The sequence below is a fragment of the Heterodontus francisci genome, chromosome 20 (assembly GCF_036365525.1).
Source record: "Heterodontus francisci isolate sHetFra1 chromosome 20, sHetFra1.hap1, whole genome shotgun sequence".
Classification (NCBI taxonomy): Eukaryota; Metazoa; Chordata; class Chondrichthyes; order Heterodontiformes; family Heterodontidae; genus Heterodontus; species Heterodontus francisci.
The window spans coordinates 61,254,271-61,277,081 of NC_090390.1; the positions used below are offsets into that span (position 1 = coordinate 61,254,271).

The following is a 22,811-nucleotide window of genomic DNA, read 5'->3' on the forward strand; positions in this document are numbered from 1 at the left end:
AACATCTCACGCTGAAGAGTGTCTGCAGAGTCTCATCGACAGGTTTGCGGCTGCCTGCAACGAATTTGGCCTAACCATCAGCCTCAAGAAAACGAACATCATGGGACAGGACGTCAGAAATGCTCCATCCATTAATATCGGCGACCACGCTCTGGAAGTGGTTCAAGAGTTCACCTACCTCGGTTCAACTATCACCAGTAACCTGTCTCTCGATGCAGAAATCAACAAGCGCATGGAAAAGGCTTCCACTGCTATGTCCAGACTGGCCAAGAGAGTGTGGGAAAATGGCGCACTGACACAGAACACAAAAGTCCGAGTGTATCAAGCCTGTGTCCTCGGTACTTTGCTCTACGGCAGCACGGTCTGGACAACGTATGTCAGCCAAGATCGACGTCTCAATTCATTCTATCTTCGCTGCCTCCGGAGAATCCTTGGCATCAGGTGGCAGGACCGCATCTCCAACACAGAAGTCCTCGAGGCAGCCAACATCCCCAGCTTATACACACTACTGAGTCAGTGGTGCTTGAGATGGCTTGGCCATGTGAGCCGCATGGAAGATGGCAGGATCCCCAAGGACACATTGTACAGCGAGTTCGCCACTGGTATCAGACCTACCGGCCGTCCAAGTCTCCGCTTTAAAGACGTCTGCAAACGTGACATGAGGTCCTGTGACATTGATCACAAGTCGTGGGAGTCAGTTGCCAGCGATCGCCACAGCTGGTGGGCAGCCATAAAGGCGAGGCTAAAGTGTGGCGAGTCAAAGAGACTTAGCAGTTGGCAGGAAAAAAGACAGACGCGCAAGGGGAGAGCCAACTGTGTAACAGCTCCGACAACCAATTTTTTCTGCAGCACCTGTGGAAGAGTCTGTCACTCTAGTATTGGCCTTTATAGCCACTCCAGGCGCTGCTCCACAAACCACTGACCACCTCCAGGCGCTTACCCATTGTCTCCCGAGACAAGGAGGCCAAAGAAGACTTCCCTATTAGCAAGCAGCCAGGAACAGTGTAAATTAGGTCACAGAAACAGTATATCAGCAAATGTTATAGTGAGAGATTGCTATATATTAGTTTATTAAGAAAGTTGTATTTAATCTTTTTTTCACAACTTTCGAGATGTCCCAAAGCACTTCACAACCAATGATGTACTTTTGAAGTGTGGTCACTGTGTTTTGTATGCAAACAAGGCAGCTAATCTGTGCACAAGGTTCCACAATTAGCAAAGGGATGAGTTGAAACTATATAATTTATTATGAAATAAATGATTCAACTTTCCATTCCACAGGAATATTTTTATTTTTTTGGTAAATACACAGCAAGTTGCTCGATGAAAGAAAAAGCTACCTACAAACAATGCATTGATTGCTATGGCGCATCCTTTCACTGAATGGAAAGCCCATCATGTGCAGCTAAAGCTTCATTGTGTTGATGATCTTTTATTGTTAGATTTTCAGGTCAATAGGGTGGACTCCGAGAACCCGTAAATTAACTCAATGCATTCCTTCTAATGCTTTGTCTTGAAAAAAAGCACAGCTGGTCCATAATCACCATTGTAAAATACTTTTTAAAAACTTTTTTTTACATATATGGTTCATTCATCTTATAGATACAATCTATCCCATTTCAGCAGGGAAATTTAGTAATTCCAGTCACTTTTAAAAAACAGGTGTGCCAAAGTCTGGTATTGTACTCTTAAAAGTGACTTTTAGTATTCATCAAGAGTGTCTGTACGAGGGATAGATAATCCTCGCTCTTTTAAGGCTTCACTTTTTGCCTTTTCTGCTTCTTGTTTTTCATGCTGCTGAACTCTTTGAGCTTCCAGAATCTCCTCAATAGACACTTTCTGTAAAGGAGTATCAGTCTCCCTTTCCAGATCCTGTAAGGGTAACAATCAGTCATTAAAGGAACACAGATGCAATAGCAGATTTAAACACAGTGAGACAATTACTTTACTCAGTGAACTAGAGGAAAATTGTGGCATGATCTCAATCTCATAATGATGTCACGCCAACTTGCTTTGTTGTTTAAATTAAATTAAAACTTTGCTTTGTCCCTACTGTAAAGAATCTCCAATTTTTGAGTAATTTAAGGGAGTAAATTAAGGGTAAGTCATGGCTGGGTAGCTTGGCAGCGTGCAGTGCTCCTCCTGTGCAATGTGAGAAGTCAGGAACACGTCCAGTGTCCAGGGCGAACATGTGTGCAGGAAGTGTCTCCAGCTGCAGCTACTCGAAATCCACGTTTCGGATCTGGTGCAGCGGCTGGGGACACTGTAGAGCATCCGCGAGGCTGAGATCATTGTGGATAGCATGTACAGGGAGGTGGTCACACCACAGGTAAAGACTGCTCAGGCAGAAAGGGAATGGGGACCGCCAGGCAGAGTAGAAGAACTAGGCAGGCAGTGCAGGAGTCCCCTGCATCCATCTCCCTCTCGAACAGATTTTCCGCTTTGGATACTGTTGGGGGAGATAGATTCGCAGGGGAAGAGCCAAGGAGCAAGAGCAAAGTCTGTGGCACCACGGGTGGCTCAGCTGCACAGGAGGTGAGGAAAAAGAATGGGCGAACTATAGCGATAGGGGATTCTATCGTAACGGGTACAGATAGGCTTTTCTGTGGCCACAAATGTGACTCCAGGATGGTATGTTGCCTCCTTGTGCTAGGGTCAAGGATGTCACGGAGTGGCTGTGGGACATTCTGAAGGGGGAGGGTGAACAGTCAGAGGTTGTGGTTCACATTGGTACCAACGACATAGGTAGAAAGAGGGATGAGGTCTTGCAACAAGAATTTAGGGAGCTAGGTAGCAGATTAAAAAGCAGGACCTCAAAGGTTGTAATCTCTGGATTACTCCCAGTGCCACGTGCTAGTGAGTATAGGAATAGGAGGATAGAACAGATGAATGCGTGGCTGAAGAGATGATGCAGAAGGGAGGATCACTGGGTCTGTTTCTGGAGAAGGTGGGACCTGTACAAATCGGATGGGTTGCACCTGAACCGTTACGGGAACAACATCCTTGCAGGGAGGTTTGCTAGTGCTGTTGGGAGGGAGGGGGAGGCGGCGAATGGGATACAGAGCGGAGGTACAGTAGGGGGTGATGCACAGCCAAATATAGAAGAGAAACTAAGTCAGTCTGGAAGGCAGAGCAAATATAGACCTATTAAGGCACAAGCGAATAATGCAAGGCTGGATTGCATCTATTTTAATGCAGGGAGTCTTATAAGTAAGGCAGATGAATTGAGGGCATTGATTAACACATGGGAATATGATATTATTGCTATCACAGAGACATGGTTGAAGGAAGGGCAGGACTGGCAGCTCAATATTTCAGGGTATAGAATCTTCAGGATGATGGGGCTGGGGGGGGGGGGGGGGCAGGGGTGTGAAAGAGGAGGTGGCATTGCACTATTGATCAAGGAGTCAATTACTGCAGTAAAGAGGGATGACATCTTAGAAGGTTCCTCAAATGAGGCCATATGGGTAGTACTTAAAAACAAAAAGGGGACAATCACTTTGCTGGGAGTGTACTACAGGCCTCCAAACAGTCAGGGAGAGATAGAGGAGCAGATATGTAGGCAAATCTGAGAGAGGTGTAAAAATAATAGGGTAATAATAGGGGATTTCAAATTCTCCAATACTAACTGGGAAAGTCTTAGTGCAAAAGGCTTAAAGGGGGCGGAATTCTTAAAGTTCATCCAGGAGAGTTTTTTGAGCCAGCACATAGAAAGCCCTACAAGAGAAGGAGCGGTACTGGACCTAATCTTAGGGAATGTAGCTGGACAAGTGGTAGAAGTGTCAGTGGGGGAGCATTTCGGGGATAGTGACCATAACTCTGTAAGATTTAAGGTAGTTATGGAAAAGGACAAAGATGGATCGGAAATAAAGGTACTGAATTGGGGAAGGCCGATTTCAATATGATAAAACAGGATCTGGCCAAAGTGGACTGGGAGCAGCTACTTGTAGGAAAGTCTACATCAGACCAGTGGGAGTCATTCAAAAAGAAAACAGTGAGAGTTCAGGGCCAACATATTCCTGTAAAGATGAAGGGTAGGACCAACAAGTCCAGGGACCCATAGATGTCAAGGGATATAGAGAATTGGATAAGGGAAAAAAAAGAGGCTTATGGCAGATTCAGAGCAGGCTCTAGAGGAGTGTAGAAAGTGTAGGGGGGTACTTAAAAAAGTAATTAGAAGAGCAAAGAGGTGACATAAAAAAACACTGGCGGGCAAGATAAAGGAAAATCCCAAGGTGTCCTGAAGGACAGGATTAATCTCCACTTGGAGAGGCAGGGATTAATCAATGATAGTCAGCATGGCTTTATCGGGGGGAAGGATCATGTCTAAAAAATTTGATTGAATTTTTCGAGGAGGTGACTAGGTGTGTTGATGAGGGTAAAGCAGTTGATGTAGTCTACATGGACTTCAGTATGGCTTTTGATAAGGTCCTGCATGGCAGATTGGTTAAGAAGGTAAGAGCCCATGGGATACAGGGCAATTTGGCTAATTGGATCCAAAGTTGGCTTTGGGGCAGGAGGCAGAGGGTGATGGTCTAGGGTTGTTTTTGCGATTGGAAGCCTGTGACCAGTGGTGTACCGCAGGGATCGGTGCTGGGAACCTTGCCATTTGTAGTGTACATTAATGATTTAGACGTGAATTTAGGAGGTATGATCAGTAAGTTCGCAGATGACATGAAAATTGGTGGTGTTGTAAATAGTGTGGAGTAAAGCCTAAGATTACAGGACGATATGGATGGACTGGTAAGATGGGCAGAGCAGTGGCAAATGGAATTTAATTCTGAGAAGTGTGACGTGATGCATTTTGGGAGGACTAACAAGGCAAGGGAATATACAATGGATGGTAGGACTCTAGGAAGTACTGAAGGTCAGAACGACCTTGGTGTACTTGTCCATAGATCACTGAAGGCAGAGGCGCAGGTAGATAAGGTGGTTAGGAAGGCATATGGGATACTTGCCTTTATTAGCCGAGGCATAGAATATAAGAGCAGGTTGGTTATGATGGAGCTGTATAAAACGCTAGTTAGCCCACAGCTGGGGTACTGTATACAGTTCTGGTCGCCACACTATAGGAAGGATGTGATCGCAGCGGAAAGGGTGCAGAGGAGATTCATCAGGATGTTGCCTGGGCTGGAGGATTTCAGCTATGAGGAGAGACTGGATAGGCTAGGGTTGTTTTTCTTACAGCAGAGAGGGCTGAGGGGGGACCTGATTGAGGAATACAAAATTATGAGGGGCATAGATAGGGTAGATAGGAAGAAACATTTTCCCCTTAGAGGAGGTGTCAATAACCAGGGGGCATAGATTTAAGATAAGGGGCAGGAGGTTTAGAGGGGATTTGAGGAAAAATGTTTTCACCCAGGGGGTGGTTGGAATCTGGAACACACTGCCTGAAGGGGTGGTAGAGGCAGGAACCCTCTCAACATTCAAGAAGTATTTATATGAGCACTTGAAATGCCATAGCATACAAGGCTACGGGCCAAAGTGCTGGAAAATGGGATTAGGATAGGTGCTTGATGGCCGGCACGGACACGATGGGCCTGTTTCTGTGCTGTATGACTCTATGAATGAAAATTTTCTTTAATCCACTGACTGGAGATCTGAATTTATATATTTTTGGAAGAAATTTAAAAAAGAACAGATAAAAAGATGACTTTGCTAGCAGCTTAGGATGGTCACCTGATTTGCAACACTGTATCCTACATTGCAAGGTTTGTGCGGAGGAAGACGGAATGTCTGCTCATTTCCCAGCAAGAACCAAGATCCAGGAAGTTTAAGGGAACTAGCTATTTTAAAAGCAAGAAGAAATATTGCTAACTGCTCTGTTTGAATCACTGAGTGACTGCCATGTGACAAGCCCCTCCCCACCTGTAGTTTTAAGTTTGTGTTTCTCTGTAGCCAAAGGAGAAGCTTCTGCACCCGGACACATGCAGACTTAAGTGGGGGTCCCTCTCTCTCTCTCCATTTCAGTTTGCAAGCTTCGAACTCTGCCTGTTAACTGACCATCTTTGCATCGTCCGGCTACAATCAGAAACCCTGTTGGAGAAAATCATCTGCATAGCTGTCTCCAAGAGGCCCAATGAGCCAGTCATCTACCTCTTCAAACTAAAAGCCTCAGGACCACTGAATTCAGCTAGAAGCCAGTCGAATAACCAAACTCCACAGACCGTATACTCCTTTTTTCTATGGACTCTAACTCAACCAATTTACCCTTCCCCACTCTATAACCTATTTGTGTGTGTGTAAACCTCTAGTGTGTGTGTGTGTGTGTGTGTGTGTGTGTGTGTGTGTGTGTGTGAAAGTTGGTGTGTAGTTTATTATTTTCATTTCCATTTAGTAACAATGAAGTTAACCTCTTTCTTTGTTAAACTCAAGAAAACCTGTCCGATTGGTTCTTGTTATGATCATAGCTAGTAAGTAATCAAACACCTACTGAATTGGCCATTACATCCATTTTAAGAAAGAATTAAACCTGTTGTGGTCAAACAAGGAGAGGGAAAAGAGGGGAGCCCTTCAACCCCTCCTCACTTGACTGCAACACTGAATCTGCATCTGAAGTTATTCCGCATTTCTTCGGTAATGCAGTTATTGATACTGGTTCAAAAAGAATGAAGTAGGAAATCAGGGACTAATTAAACTTACTATCTCCCCCAGAAGCACTACATTTTCTCCTCGGACAACGAAAATCCCTCTGGGAATGTCACCATATTTCCTTCCTACATGGATTCGTTCCACAGTCCGATGAAGAACCAAATTAGCTGCAACACAGAAAGGGGGTAATAAGCATAACTGCTTTATTGTTTAGCAAAGAATCTATCCTTAAGAGATTATAAATCAATACACAAAGAAAATCACTGTAAGGTTAACAATAAATTTAAAAAAAATTTAATTGCAATTACACTGCAATTTCAGAGCTGGACCACTCCTATTTTACCCCAACTTGACTCTTAAAATGTTACATTTAAAAATCACATGGTGAAATGCAAAATAAGAATCTCAGACATAATAGACTGGAGTACAGCAGTACTAACCTAGCTCTGTTAGGATGCAAATGTCACCAAGACTCGCTTCATTCATTTACATCACATGGGCTATTTGATATATCACACAGCAATTTATACTGAGGTGTTCTGAACTTCTTTCATCTATAATTATTTACTTTTTCTTCCACTTTTATTTACTTCTTCTTCCACTTTTGTACTCAGAATTGTATGAAATAAAAACGAATTTAACTCCTGAAAGGTTACGTGTTGAAACAGGCATGTCAACAATTGTCAGACCTGTTGTATTGTTTCCACTAGATCTAAAGTTCCAAAAATCCAAAAATAACTTAACCAGCAGTGTTTTTTGCCAAAAGGAAAAGCACCACTTAGAGAATGTACCTTTCTCTACAATTGCTTGTATTAGTGGTATGTAATTGAATTACACAGTACTATTTAAACATTCACTGTTTAAAGTAGCTTTACATTGATAGCTGGGGAAGATCAGGCGAACATGAAGGCAAAATAAGCTAACTTGTGCTAATACAAGAAGAGCTCTCATATTTACCTAAAGAAAGGTCAATTTCAAACTGCAGGATTCTCAGATAAACTACGGTGGCTAGTATTACATGGTCAACATGTATGCAAAATAGGGTCTAATGCTACATCTCCTCTTGAGAAGGCTGCAGTCACATGCCACTCCTCTGTACATGTGAGATTTGGACATATTTGCTGAAAGGTTGGCAGAAATCACAGCTCAGTATTAAACTTTCCATCCAAAAATCAACTCAATCTGCTGAATAATGATCTGGTTCTGCAAACTCCATTTGTTTCAACTACTTTTCTGCTTCAATTACTTTAGAAACACATTCTAATGGAAAACAATAAACATCATGCCAATAAACCCCCAAAAAGTACAGATCACCATCTCTATTGCTTACTGTGTCAAAAAATCATAGTGAATTAGAAACCTCCTTAACAATTTGATTTTAAAGTAAGTCAACTGGTAGCCTTCTCAATTTCATATTCTAGAAATGAAGCGATTTTTAAAGCTTGCAGAGTATGCTATAGACTGTTGAACTATTGTACAAATTCCTCAAATGATGAAAAGAAAGGTTCAAGCCAAAAGGACACTTGTCCTCCCTTCACAACACCTACACAGAGAATCCTCAGGGAAGCCTGCTTGACTCCATTTTATTTTTCAATTTCATTGTGGAGGATGTCATCAAAAATGTTCTTGTTACTGACAGCAATATTCCTCTACAGAGTGGTGAACCTCCCTGCTAAAAAACATGGAGAATTGAGCTAGTCGAAGCAGATTTAGAGAGAATTGGGCGAATTGAGGAAATTGTGGGTTTATATTCAGGATCAGGATTAATTGAGAAAAGAACAGGTAAGAAAAGTTGGTGAGAAAGCTGACCCAAAATGTTTCTCACCCATCTGAATTCTATGATAATAATAAACTCTGCAAACGTGACCTGAAGTCCTGTGACATTGATCACAAGTCGTGGAAGTCAGTTGCCAGTGATCGCCAGAGCGGCGGACAACCATAAAGACAGGGCTAAAGAGTGGCGAGTCGAACAGACTTAGCTGTTGGCAGGAAAAAAGACAGAAGCGCAAGGGGAGAGCCAACTGTGTAACAGCCCCGACAACCAATTTGATCTGCAGCACCTGTGGAAGAGTCTGTCACTCTAGAATTGGCCTTTATAGCCACTCCAGGCGCTGCTTCATAAACCAATGACCACCTCCAGGCACTTACCCATTGTCTCTCGAGACAAGGAGGCCAAAGAAAAAAAAGTAAACTCTCCTCAACTGCTTGGTAATTACATTTGAACAACTGTTAAAGAGCCAAGTAATGAAGATGGCTTCAGTTTGACTTTTGAAAAAAGCTCTGCTTTACTTTGCAGTTGTAAACTTCAGTGCTCTACAGATGTATTGGGTGAAGTGCCCCATTTGGGCATGTTCAAGAGACAATTAATCTTGCTTTCATTATGGTTAAAATCTCAATCTTTCAAACGCACTGAAATACCAGCAATAAATCTTTGCCTATTAATTCTCCTACTTTCTGGAACTCTTCCCCTTATACTTATAAGCGGAACAGTTGACCTTGTTTAACCACATTTGTTGAAGCACAGATCAGATCATTACAAACCACTGGCTTAGCAGTTGAAAATCCAAGTCTCTTGGTGCTCGTTGTGACCACAAGTGTCAGTTTCTTAAGTTAGCTGTAATTTTCAGTTGCCTCAAGCTGCATTCTGCTATTCTGTCACTTACAAAATACTTTAAAAAAAAATTAAAATGGACATTCTAGTTAATCACACCTCTTTGCAGCTATTGGATTTCTGAAAACGGTATTGATGTCTGTATTATATCTGTATTGCTCCTGCATTCAACATAGAAACAAACACAACCCGAATTTGGGGGAACATACTCTGTACTTCTAGATGGGTGTTTGCATAACTCAATGCTAAAAATTTCTAGCTCTAGAGCTCTGCAACAACTGTACTGATTCAAAATCATTATCACAGGAACATCATGTTCTTTCAGTAAGGAGCTATCTAACAGTTTTAGCCATATGACCTTGTTACGATCACCTGGTTCACGGTTTGTGTTAATTTTCTAGAGGTAACTTTTAATTAGGGAATTGAATTTTTTTTAATGCAAGACAAATGAAAACACCTGGTTTGAGAAACTGGCAAACAAACCTAGGGTGGCCCATGTTTATTTAGTAAGGTCATAATGGGAAGTATGTAGACCCTAAACAATAGGAACCTCGCTAAACCTCTTGATGGAGATGGTGTGTCTATAGGTACCTCAATCAATTTATTTGTATGATTTCCCAGAATAAAGAGATTTAAAGTTCAAAAATCTCTCCATGAGTACTTACAGGGAGTTAGAGAGCTGAGAGCCATAAAACCACAGGTGGGCTTATTTAATTGGGCAGTTGGAACCAGAAAGTTTAGAAGAAATCGATCTGTTATTGTTAGCAATATCAATTATTCATGTGGATCGCAGAAATCAACAAGATGCTTTGGGAGTTGGGGAGATAATTAGTTTAAATTACTATCTGGGACATCCCACGTGTATGACCTTGCTATGGAGATAGACGATGCAGCGGGCGTCTGTTGGGTTTTTAATCTGTGTGCTTGCTGACACAGTCAGTCAGCTGGCTTTTGGACAAGCAGTTGGCTTTTGGAAATCTGTTGGCTTCAGACAAGCAGTTGGCTTTTGAAAGTTAGTTGGACTCAGGAGCAAAGAGGCCATCGGGAACCAGGGGTATTTCTGTTTTGAGTAAGGCTCATGCTCAAGCTGGGAAGTCCAGATCTGGGAGATCTGATACCTCAGAAGATAACTAAAGAATTAAGAAAATCAAAGTGAATTCCTAAGAGCTGTGGTACACTTTGGATTGGTCTCAGGAGAAGTAAACAAACCGCCAAGATCTTGTAACATATAGGGGAATTCTTAGGGTGGAAGTAACAGTCAAATAGGAGTGTTCTGTTGAGATTTAGAGGTTGAAGTATACATTTTCTGTTAAGATTTTAAGTTTAAAATATAAGTGTTTCTGAATTGTAGTGCTAAGTTAGTATTTTGCTTTGTTTAACTCTTGTAAAGTTTTTTGTTTAAAACATGAAATCATGTGGCGTAATTCTTTCAGTAATAACTAGGAATTCGACTTTCCCTTTTTAAAAGTTAACCATTCCTAACGGGATCGTAACAACCTAAACAACTTTCTGTCATCAAAAGTGATTGAACACCACTTTTTTTGCACCCATTACAATACTCACCAAATTGATCTACGCTCCTCAAATATCCTATTAATGTTCTTCCATCCCGAAGTACTACTAAATGTTTTTCTGTAAGAGGGAAAATAGATATTTTAGGTATTATAACATAAGGGTCCTGTGAAACAACATTCTTAAAAACTGATAGGCAGGTACTTTACCACAAGTGCACAACTGCACTTTTGCAATCCTTTATTAAAGTTCCATCCCTAAATCACAACAGACAGTAAGGAATCTCTCACTTTTAGAAACAGAAGCTGGTGGATAAAGACACCAACTCAAACTTGATGAGCCCAATGGCCTGTTTCTGTGCTGTAAAATTCTAAAGTCCATGAATAAACCATCATTAGAGAGACACCAAAGCCCTGAACTTACACTGTGCAAAGGTTAGTATATGATGCCTGAAATTCCTTTGTCTGCTATCTTAACGGAGGCATTAACCCATGAGCTTCTGGCCCTATATTCTCTCTGCCTGCTTCTACCTCTGTAACATTGCCCACCTCCATCTCTGCCAATCTTCTGCTGAAACCCTCATCCATTCCTTTGTCACCTTCAAACTCAACTGTTCCAATGCTTTCCTGACCGGCCTCCTATCCTTCACCTTCTTGAACCTTCAGCTCATCCGAAACTTTGCTGCTCATATCCTATCCCAACCCTAGTCTTGCTCACCCATTACCCTGTCCTTGCTGACCTACATTGGTTATCAGTCCTCAAACACATCAAATTTAAAATTCTCATTCTCCTTCATGGTTTTGGCTCTCCCTTTCTCTAACCTCCCCTCAAACCTTTCATTCCTCTATTTCTGCCTTTTGTGCATAACCTTTATTTATTCATTCACCACTGTCAGCCATGCCTTCAGTTGTTTTTGCCCCCACACTCTGGAATTCCCTCCCTGCACCCCTTTGCCTCTTGCCCTTTAAGAACCTCCTTAAATCCCACCTCTCTGATCAAACATTTGGTCATTGCTCTTAATAGCTCCTTGTCTTGGTGTCATTTTTGTTTGATTATACCACTGTGAAGCACCTTGGAACATTTTTCTATGAGAATCGTGCTTTATAAAGGCAAGTTATTGCTGTTGTTTATGTTAAATGGATTAATATTAAAAACAATTAACAAAAGAATTTCATATGAACATGTTAACCTTTCATACAATAATGTTCACAATATAATTTCTAAATCTGGGTGTCTAATAAGACAAAGAGATAGCTGCAAGGACATATTTCATCAACATTACTTTTCTAAAGCTTGTAATTAAAGCTGTTAATCTGTATGTACAGATTGAATCTGGTTTCCAGAAAATTCTTTTTCCAAAAATGCATAATCTTGTCAAGTATTAATTTAAAATATTATCAGAAAATACTTTTCATTTTTCAACAAGCTCCTTCATTAAGCCTATAATAATGGCCATTTTACAATCCAAAGCATTTATATTCCTCCAAAGTACTGTACAATACACTCATCTGGTTCCATTCTTATCTATCTAATTGTAACCAGAGAATCACCTGCATTGGTTTCTCTTCCTGCTCCAGCACCATCATATCCAATGTCCCCCAAGGATCTATCCTTGACCCCCTCTTATTTCTCATCTACATGCTGCCCCCCAGAAACATCATCTGAAAACACAGCATCAGTTTTCACATGTATGCTAGCAACACCCAGCTCTACCTTACCACCACCTCTCTCAACTCCTCCACTATCTTTAAATTATCAGATTGTTTGTCCAATGTCCAGTCGTGGATGAGCAGAAATTTCCTTCAATTAAATAATGGGAAGACCAAAGCCATTGCCTTTCGTCCCCGCTACAAACTCTATTTCCTAGCCACTGACTCCATCCCTCGCCCTGGTAACTGTCTGAGGCTGAACCTGTCTGTTCGCAAACTTGGTAACATTTATGACCCTGAAATGAGATTCTAACTACAGATTGCTGAATTCTACCTTTGTAACACTCCCTGCCTCAGCTTGTCTGCTGCTGAAACCCTCAATAATGCCTTTGGTACTTCTAGCTTTAACTATTCCAACACATTCCTGGCTGGGCTCTCACATTCTACCCACCGTAACCTCGAGATAATCCTAATCTCAGCTGTCTAGGCTCTTACTTGCACTAACTCCTGTTCACCCATCACCCCTGTGCTTGCTAACCTACGCTGGCTCCCAGTTAAGCAATGCTTCAATTTTAAAATTCGCATCCTTGTTTTCAAATCCCTCCATGGCCTTGTACCTCCCTATCTCTATAATCTCCTCCAGCCCCACAACCCTCCAAGATATCTGCACTCCTCTAATTCTGGTATCTTGAACATTCCTGATTTTAATTGTCCCACCTTTGGTGGCCATGCCTTCAGCTGTCTGGGCCCTAAGCTCTGGAACTCCATCCCTAAATCTCTGCAGCCCCTCTCTCAGTCCTGCTTTAACACACCCCGTTAAAACCTACTTTGACCAAGCTTTTGGTCATCTGCCGTAATATCTCCTTATGAGGCCCAGTATCACATTTTGCCAAAAAATGCTCCTGTGAAGCACCCTGGAACATTTTATTACATTAAAGGCATTACAGAAACACAAGTTATTGTTATTGTACAATATAGACTGCTGTCGATATTAAATTAATGTACTGGTTTGCAGATATATTCCTCCTCTAATCTATTAAACCCAGCACAGGTTAAATATGAAAAAGGGCAAAGCTCTAATTTTAGCAATAAAATGCAAAGTATCCTTTTGGAATTGTGAACAGAGGATTGAACACAGAACCCATTTCGGTAAGTGTTGTCATTTTTGCTGCTACATTGACTGAAAACTTTTCTCGTTCTGTATTTTAAAAATGCATTGCCTTGATGAAAATTGTCACCTTTTAATCTATAAATACAAAATAAATGATGCTGAAATACATTGATCTGTCACCTGCACAATGGCCATTATTATGAAAATGATGCACAGCTGTTTGGCTTTTCTCTACCCTGAACAAAAATGTTTACCAAACATTTGTGACCCTTTAACTCACATTGAGTAAACAAGCAGAAGAAGAATTCTTTTATTTGCAAATAATGTCATGTGGATCAAAGCTGCATGTCAACATTTGGTGAGGAGTTTCCTTCATGTGTTGCGCAAATCTGAAAGCAGATACATTTGTAAAAAGTATCACACAAACCAGGGTGATCACTCTATCTTCACGCACTACAGTTGTGGCAGTAACTAAATGAATGTGGAATGCGACTTGACAAGGCTGTCAATTTGGAAATATTTCATGCTCTGTGAAATGACCTTGTGCGTCATGCAACTACAGAACCTTCCTTCTGATTAAATATTCTTACAATTAATTTTGACTCCTACTATACAGCATCTCCCAAACTCCTTTCAAATTCATCACAGTTGTTAATATCTTCTTCTTTGGTTCAACATTCACTTATTCTTCATTATATCTCTGTGAAGTATTTTGGTATGTTTTTCTACATTAAATATAAATGTCTTTCTACGTAGTATATACAAATACAAATTATTTCAATACAAGAAGAAACAGTGTCAGCATGAGGTCGAGAAAAAAAAGTATTGCTAGGCTCTTGAACTGCCATCAAGTTCCAATAAGCGGCACTCGGGCCCACCATTTTATTAAATCAAATTGTATTTTAAATTTTGAAGAGGGAGACATTATTAATAGTTTTAGCTAGGCATTTGAATTTTTAGCCAGTCAGCTCTCCTGCATGAAAAATGAATAGACCAGTTGACTTGTGATGCCATTAAGCAGAAAAGGGTTTGTAGCATTTTCTCAGAAGTTACATTTAACGTTTTTTTTCTCAATGCAAAGTATATTCACCCAAGTTTAAAAAAAAGGGACTGAGTTGCAAGGTAGTTACATTGCTAATGAAGTAGACTATAATATTGACAGGGGTTGTCTGGCAGTATGTCTTCCTGTTGTGTTGTGAACATAGTGACAGAGACACAGGAAACCAGTCAGGTTTTTAAACAGAAAGCTGCGAAGGCAAACTTATATCAGGTTCAGAAGAAAGCAGGAGGATAGTTAGAAGCTATTTTATTTAAGCTGAGTAAGGTGACCCACGAATGCAAGGAAACATAGCTTGTTTGTTGTTTATTATTACTTTCCTGAAGAACAAGTTACATTGAACCAGGATCCCCTTGGTCAAGGCCTCGATTGTTGATAATTCACTTCCTGAGGTAAATGTTGGCCAGTTATGTCCGCAGTACAATCAGGGCTGCTGAAATCGTCTACCATCAGGGCAGATACCTCCTAACCCGTTTGCTGAGATAATATGAACTTGTGGATTTGGAACAACTACCAAATAACTTTTTTCCACTGAAAGGAAAGATTAGTGATTGCTATTGAAATTCCCCATGGAACTCGGTAAACTGTAACCAAGTGAAATGGAAAATATGATTCTTTGAATTATGTATTGAATAGCAGAATCCATTGCACTGATAGCTTGATGTTGTTTCGATGCAAATTATATTTTATTTGTTATCAGAAGTAGGGCTCACTCATTAAATGGTTAATTCAAGGATTCAAGAATGGAGTGTAATTTTTGATGTCAGGATATCCTGGCTTAAGCACAGTTCTATGATTTCACAAATCCAGATCCCACAGGACCTTCTGTATTCTTCAAATTATCTAAGCAATAGTTACAATCCTTTCTCTCTGTAATACAGTGGGAAAGGATCTAAATGTTACAAAGATGCTCTTAAGAGCACCAATGAAAATAAAAATTGTGAGAGATGTAAAAGAGGCTGCTGATTTGCTGTCACTCATTGTATACTATTGCACAAAGTCAAAACTACCCCCAATGTGAGAGACCAGCTTCTATCCTGCCACTTTCTGAATAGTATTTGGAGGATCAAGTACAGCACCATTGCAAATAGATTGCAAGGGTTGGAAATCCTGAATTAGCTGTCGTGAACTCACTGGAAAAAATACAACACTGGTCTACACATTCTGAGAAGGCCTCTTTTATTAGCTCCTGTTTGGGCTAAAGGAAAGTTTTGCACTGCAGAAACTGCTTCTAGATCACACTGTTTGAACTCTGCAGTAAGATCTTTAGATCACACTGTTTGAACTCTGCAGACTAGATCTTTAAAAGGAGAAGCTCCCTATTGCATCAGTACAGAGACTTCTCCAGATAACATAGAAACATAGAAAATAGGAGCAGCAGTAGGTCATTCGGCCCTTCGAGCCTGCTCCGCCATTCATTATGATCATGGCTGATCATCCAACTCAGTAACCTGTTCCCGCTTTTGCCCCATATCCTTTGATCCCTTTAGACCCAAGAACAAAATCTAACTCCTTCTTGAAAACATACAATATTTTGGCCTCAACTGCTTTCTGTGGTAGTGAATTCCACAGGCTCATCACTCTCTGGGTGAAGAAATTTCTCCTCATCTCAGTCCTGAAAGGTTTAACCCATATCCTTAGACTACGACCCCTGGTTCTGGACTCCCCCATCATTGGGAACATCCTTCCTGCATCTACCCTGTCAAGTCCTGTTAGAATTTTACAGGTTTCTATGAGATCCCCCCCTCACTCTTCTGAACTCCAGCGAATATAATTCTAACCAACTCAATCTCTCCTCATACATCAGTCCTGCCATCCCAGGAATCAGTCTGGTAAACCTTTGCTGCACTCCCTCTATAGCAAGAACATCCTTCCTCAGATAAGGAGACCAAAACTGCGCACAATATTCCAGGTGTGGCCTCACCAAGGCCCTGTATAATTGCAGCAAGACATCCCTGCTCCTGTACTTGAATCCTCTCACTATGAAGGCCAACAAACCATTTGCCTTTTTTACCACCTGTTGGACCTGCATGCTTGCCTTCAGCGACTGGTGTACGAGAACACCCAGGTCTCGTTGCATATTCCCCTCTCTCTGTTTATATCCGTTCAGATAATAAACTGCCTTCCTGTTTTTGCTACCAAAGTGGATAACCTCACATTTATCCACATTATACTGCATCTGTCATGCATTAGCCCACTCACTCAACTTGTCCAAATCACCCTGAAGCATCTCTGCATCCTCCTCACAACTCACCCACCCACCCAAATTTGGAGATATTACATTTAGTTCCCTCATCTAAATCATTAATATATATTGTGAATAGCTGGGGTCCTAGCACCGATCCCTGCGGTACCCCACTAGTCACTACCTGCCATTCGGAAAAAGACCCATTTATCCCTAATCTTTGTTTCCTGTCTGCCAACCAATTTTCTATCCATCACAATACACTACCCCCAATTCCATGCGCTTTAATTTTACAAAGTGGGACTTTGTCGAAAGCCTTCTGAAAGTCCGAATAAACCACATCCACTGGCTCCCCCTCATCAACTATACTAGTTACATCCTTGAAGAATTCTAGTAGATTTGTCAAGCATGATTTCCCTTTCATAAATCCATGCTGACTCTGCCCGATTCTACCACTGTCCTCTAAGTGCTCTGCTATAAAATCTTTGATAATGGACTCTAGAATTTTCCCCACTACCGACGTCAGGCTGACTGGTCTATAATTCCCTGCTTTCTCTCTACCTCCCTTTTTAAATAGCGGGGTTACATTAGCTACCCTCCAATCTGTAGGAACTGTTCCAGTCTACAGAATCTTGGAGGATAACCACCAATGTGTCCACTATTTCTAGGGCCACTTCCTTAAATACTGACCATCAGGCCCTGGGGATTTATCGCCCTTCAATGCCATCAATTTCCCCAACACCATTTCTCGACTAATACTGATTGCCTTCAGTTCTTCTCTCTCACCAAGCCCTGTGTTCTACAACATTTCTGGTATGATATTTGTGTCCTCCTTTGTGAAGACAGAACCAAAGTATGCATTTAGTTGGTCAGCCATTTCTTTGTTCCCCATAATAATCAGAAGGGGAAACAGACAGCTGACAAAGGTTAAATTGAAAAGGGGAGCTGACAAATTGATAGTGGCCTGTAGCATATTTGAATGAGGAATAAAAGAACTGGATGGGATCAAAAGCTGAACTCACGGGAACAGAATAATGCTCGAAAAAGCAGATGAGGATGCAAGAATCAGAATACAGGTTAAGTATTAACAATTCTCTTTCACAAAGTATTACTTAATATTGGTTAGAAGAATCTGAGGCAACATAGTGCCTTATATGTTTTTTTTTGAAGCGTACAAGTTGAGTTCTGTCAATGCTTGGGCAGTGCCAGGCATGTGCTCAGTGACTGGACAGAGTTGGATTAACCAGAATTTGTTTTCAACTGATGGTAGATTTTAGGTTGTAGAAGCTTTAACCAATCGCTACACATAAACAGCAAAAACAATAAGCAACGTAGGCATTCTGCCATCTTCCATGCAGCAGTCAGACATAGCAAGCAATGATCATGCCAATCAGCCTAAGGAAAAGCTCTGGAAAAAATGACCACAATATTTATAGTGCAAATCTGTTATAATGACCATAATTAGCTAAATCTGACAGATTTGACATATGGTTAGTTATGCCTTGTTCCAAGGAAGAAAGTTTGTAGATCTAAGGATTTAAAAAAATAAACAGAGAGGCAAGCAAGAAAGTAGAGTTCAAACTAAGTAAACAAATAAAATCACAGATGAGTAGTTGAAGGATAGTACGAACTGGGATAAAAAGATAAAAAATTGGCGGGAATGTAGAGTTGAGATTACAATCAGATCAGCCATAACGTTGTTGAATGGCAGAGCAGGCTTGAGGGGCCAAGTAGCCTACTCCTGCTTCTAATTCCTATGTCTCAGAGCTCATGATAGAGATATTGGCAGGGATTTTCTGCTGGCGACTGGGTCTCGACGTCCAGAAAAAGCGACGCCAAGATCCCAGCGTCGCCTCTCCAGAATGCCCGCTGAATCTAGTGCCAATATTATGCCTGCACTTATGTGGACGGTGGCAGGCCTTCCACTGAATCAAGGACCCCGTTGCCGGAAGTCCTGCCCTTGAAGAACTGCCAGCCAATCAGAGGCTTGCAGCTCTTCCACTGAGCAGCGCACCTCGGAGGCAGTGGCCGCTGCCAGAGGAGCACCTACCAGTGGCACAGGAGCGGAGCTGGACCCAGGCCACAGGTAGGTCAGGGCAGGAGGGGTCTTGCTAGCAAGGGCAGGGGGAATGGTTCTCAGTGGACAGCCCCCCTTCCCAATGCCAGGTCCCTCATTCAGGCACTAGGTGCCTGATAATGAGGGAACACCACCACCTCCCCACCACTGCCAGGAAGCAGCCCATATGGTTTCTTGTGCCCTGCCTCCTATGTGGCAACAGGGCTGCCTGCCGCATGACTAATTGCCACCGTAGTGGAATGAGGCTCTTAATTGGGGGTTAAATGCCTCGTGAAGGGCCTCAATTGGCAGCGGGGCAGGAAGGCCATTCACAGGCTTTCCCGTCCTGGACTAAATTTTGGCGGAGATGGGGTGTTGACAGGAACCCACCCCCACCCCCATCCCACCCAAACCTGGCGTGGGGGAGAGCATAATGTTTCCCCCATCATGTGGCGGAGAGGATTCCTCTCCCTACTGTACCAACATCATATCATTCAGGCCTTAAAAGGAAAGTTATTTATCACATTAATTTTCTCCCAGCAAGGTGTAAATTAGCAATGGCACACTGCAAGTGATGTGTGTGTGGAGAAGGTGAATTGGAAGAAACATCCAGTTTCTTCCCAACATTTTCTGGATTGACATTTTGCAATTGTATTTTGATGTAGCAAAGCTATTTCACTTGCATCTTTGTAGTTCTACATCATTTTGGAGGGAGGAGAGTGAGTATTGCCTCCCAAAGTTTTCTTTGCTTAGAGGATAAATTGTGTTAGGATTTGGTTCCATGTCTGGCAACACCCTCTCTAATCTGTTTCGATAACCATTCTTCAGGTACAAACTTAAGACAGTGAATGCTATCAGGCAGTTTGATGGCATTGGTGGTGGAAGGATATGCTAGCTCTGACATTCGATGATAATTTGTGCTCACCTCACACACACACTTACATACATGCACACACCTTACAACTGGAGTTACAGGATAAAGACTTGAAGCTTATTTATTCTTCTACCTGTTAGAAGAAATCACCTCTAAGTAGGCTCACTGCACACTAAAAGTACTGCCCTACTCTCAAAAGTGTCCCTTTAAAAATAAAAGCCATGCTATTCAAAATACTAAAGGGAATCACTTTAGCTATACTTTCAGTTTCAAGTTAAAGTGTACACTTTTAGTGTTATAAATTTCATACTTTCTTTAATAATACATGCCATTATTTTACATTTTCCAATTATCTTAAGTTGCATATGACATATGTTTTTATACGTTGTAATGTTCATAGTAAAGCAACAATGCAACACTAGATGTCAGTGAAGAAATATGTTACTATTTTCAATTGATGTGGTAGTCTTTACACTTCACAGATTCAGACATTATGTAGACAGCAAAGCAAAAGGAGCTTTAAACTGTATTTATAATTTACACAATTTTTCAAACATTTTTCAAGAGAACGAATATGCATCAGTTGCTCTTCCCTCTTTATAATCCAAGTTAAGGAACCAGTCTCTAAAACAGAGATGGCCTGTGCTGTTAATAAGTCCCAGAGTCCAAATGTCTTTATGTTCCACAAATTTAGTCATAGAGTCATTATGGCACAGAAGGAGGCCATTCCGCCTATCAAGTCCATGCCACGTAATACAATTAATATTATGAACGGAACCCATCGGTACATTCATAAGTCTACAATTTTATGTCTACAGTTTACTGTAGATCAATTAGTGTAATTATGGAGAGCAGCCAATGGATGATAAACTAGACATCTAGTCTAGTATATACTATCCATTGTTTTGTGCTACAACTGATCTAGCATTGCTGGATTCTGAGAGCAGGTGTAAAAGATTGAAATGTTCCATTCCCAGCTCTGACATAATGAGCAATAATTACATGTGGTAGTGTCCTTCAGTGGTTTTAAATATTTGTATATGCATGATCACACTAGTTCTGTATGTATAATTTATTTATTTTATTCTTTCATGGGATGTGGGCATCAGTGGCAAGGCCAGCATTTGTTGCCCAACCCTAATTGCCCTTGACAACTGAGTGGCTTGCTAGGCCATTTCAGAGGGCAGTTCAGAGACAACCACATTGATGTGGGTCTGGAATTACATGCAAGTCTGACCAGGTAAGGACAGCAGATTTCCTTTCCTTAGGACATTAGTGAAGCAGATGGGTTTTTACAACAATTGATGATAGCTTCTTGCCACCATTACTGAGACTTCCACGGTTTTTATTAATTAATTGAATTTAAATTCCACCAGCAGCTGTGGTGGGTTTTGAACCTGCGTCCCCAAGGTATTAGCCTGAGCCTCTGGATTACTAGGTCAGTGACATTACCACTATGCCAACAGTAATCAATTTCTTCCTTCATTCTCATTGGTCCTTCAGTGATTTTTTTTTGTCCAGATTGTAACACACAAGATAAATTTTTATAAATGGACAATTCATTTGCAGAACCAAGACCAGAGCAACGCACCAAGCCTCCTTCAACAGCACCTTCCAAACTCGCAACCTCTACCCTATTGATTGGCACCCTATCCACAAACATTCACTCCCTCCACCAATGACGCACAGTGGCAGCAGTGTGTACCATCTACAAGATGGTACTGCAGCAACACACTAAGGCTCCTTAGACAGCACCTTCCGAACCTGTGACCTCTACCACCTAGAAGGACAACTGCAGCAAATGCATGGGAACACCATCACCTGCAAGTTCCCCTCCAAGCCACACATCATCCTGACTTGGAACTATATTGCCATTCCTTCACTGTCGCTGGATCAAAATCCTGGAACTCCCTTCCTAACAGCACTGTTGGTGTATCTACTCCACATGGACTACAGTGGTTCAAGAAGGCAGGTGACCACCACCTTCTCAAGGGCAATTAGGGGTGGGCAATAAATGCTGGCCTAGCCAGCAATGTCCACATCCCATGAATGAATTAAAAAATAATTAGTATCGTATTGGTAGCATACATGACTATTATTCAGTAAACAAGTTTGCTTCTTCTGTAGACTTCAACAACTGCATAGCTTGTGGGTGAATTTAAGCCTTAGGCCAATGAGTAGTCCAGAGTACCCTGTTACACCTTAAAATTCTGTAGGCAAATTATCCTTGCCAAAATTAAATCCCGGTGAAAAGGTTTCAAATTTTCCTTTACATTGTCAATTGTTTGGATGAAATCTCTATTATAGGTAGGTGGTAGGGAAATATAGGGACTGGTGGGGATGTGGTAGGAATATGGAATTAGTGTAGGATTAGTATAAATGGGTGGTTGATGGTCGGCACAGACTCGGTGGGCCGAAGGGCCTGTTTCAGTGCTGTAACTCTAAACTAAACTAAACTAGGAGGATTTCCCTCTTGACTGTTACACAATATAAGTGCTGTTGTGTTCTATTCTGGTAACCAAGGTCCTTGTCCAGGGTTGTGAAGGGAATACAACTATGATCTTATACAGAAAGAAGATCAAACCGTTGAATCACTGTGAAGGCAGGGACAAGAGGAGGCCAATTAGCCCTTCAAGCCTGTTCTGCCATTCAACTAGATCATGGCTGATCTACGACCTAACTCCATATAGCCGTTTACACCACGTCCCTTAATACAAAAACATATCAATCCCAGTTTTAAAATTGACGATTGATCTAGCATCAACTGCCATTTGCAGAAGAGAGTTCCAAACTTCTACTACCCTTTGTTTGTAAAAGTGTTTCCTAAATTCACTCCTGAAAGGACTGGCTCTATGCCCCATCCAGCGGGAAAAAAGTTTCTCTCCATCTACTACCCTATTTGTTTCCCTCAATGGCTTGGAAACTTCCACCAAATCACCCCTGAACCTTCAAAATTCCAGGGAACAGAACTAGTTTGTGTCAGCTCCCCTCGGAGGGCAGAGGATACCGATACTGGTTTGCGTGGAGCTGTAGCTAGTGAGAGTCCAATCCCTTACTGTCAATGTCCTCGATCAAGCTGGCCGTGCCCGGCATGTAGTTCATCTTGCTCCACCGGAGGTGACGTCATCGCATGGGCCTGGTGACGTCACTTCCGACAAGGTGGGT

The 22,811-nt window shown here is 41.6% G+C and overlaps 1 protein-coding gene across 1 annotated transcript; it reads right to left on the bottom strand.

The window, feature by feature from the left end:
• Nucleotides 1-1,273: 1,273 nt before the first annotated feature.
• lsm1 (LSM1, U6 small nuclear RNA associated) lies at nt 1,274-22,806 on the bottom strand. The gene is made up of 4 exons (XM_068052905.1): nt 22,703-22,806; nt 10,766-10,834; nt 6,643-6,758; nt 1,274-1,872 (listed from the first exon to the last, which is right to left on the bottom strand). The coding sequence occupies exons 1-4, from the start codon at nt 22,746-22,748 to the stop codon at nt 1,702-1,704; spliced, it is 402 nt and encodes a 133-aa protein (XP_067909006.1). The 5' UTR covers nt 22,749-22,806; the 3' UTR covers nt 1,274-1,701.
• Between the last annotated feature and the right edge of the window lie 5 nt (nt 22,807-22,811).

What these genes read in the sequence shown, in the direction of transcription:
- lsm1 (XM_068052905.1), bottom strand. Translation starts at nt 22,748, where the DNA reads ATGAACTACATGCCGGGCACGGCCAGCTTGATCGAGGACATTGACA. An exon ending in CTTGATCGAGGACATTGACA is followed by an intron (nt 10,835 to 22,702) that starts GTAAGGGATTGG and finishes TCCCTCTTACAG; the next exon opens with AAAAACATTTAGTAGTACTT. An exon ending in GAGGAGCGTAGATCAATTTG is followed by an intron (nt 6,759 to 10,765) that starts GTGAGTATTGTA and finishes TCTGTGTTGCAG; the next exon opens with CTAATTTGGTTCTTCATCGG.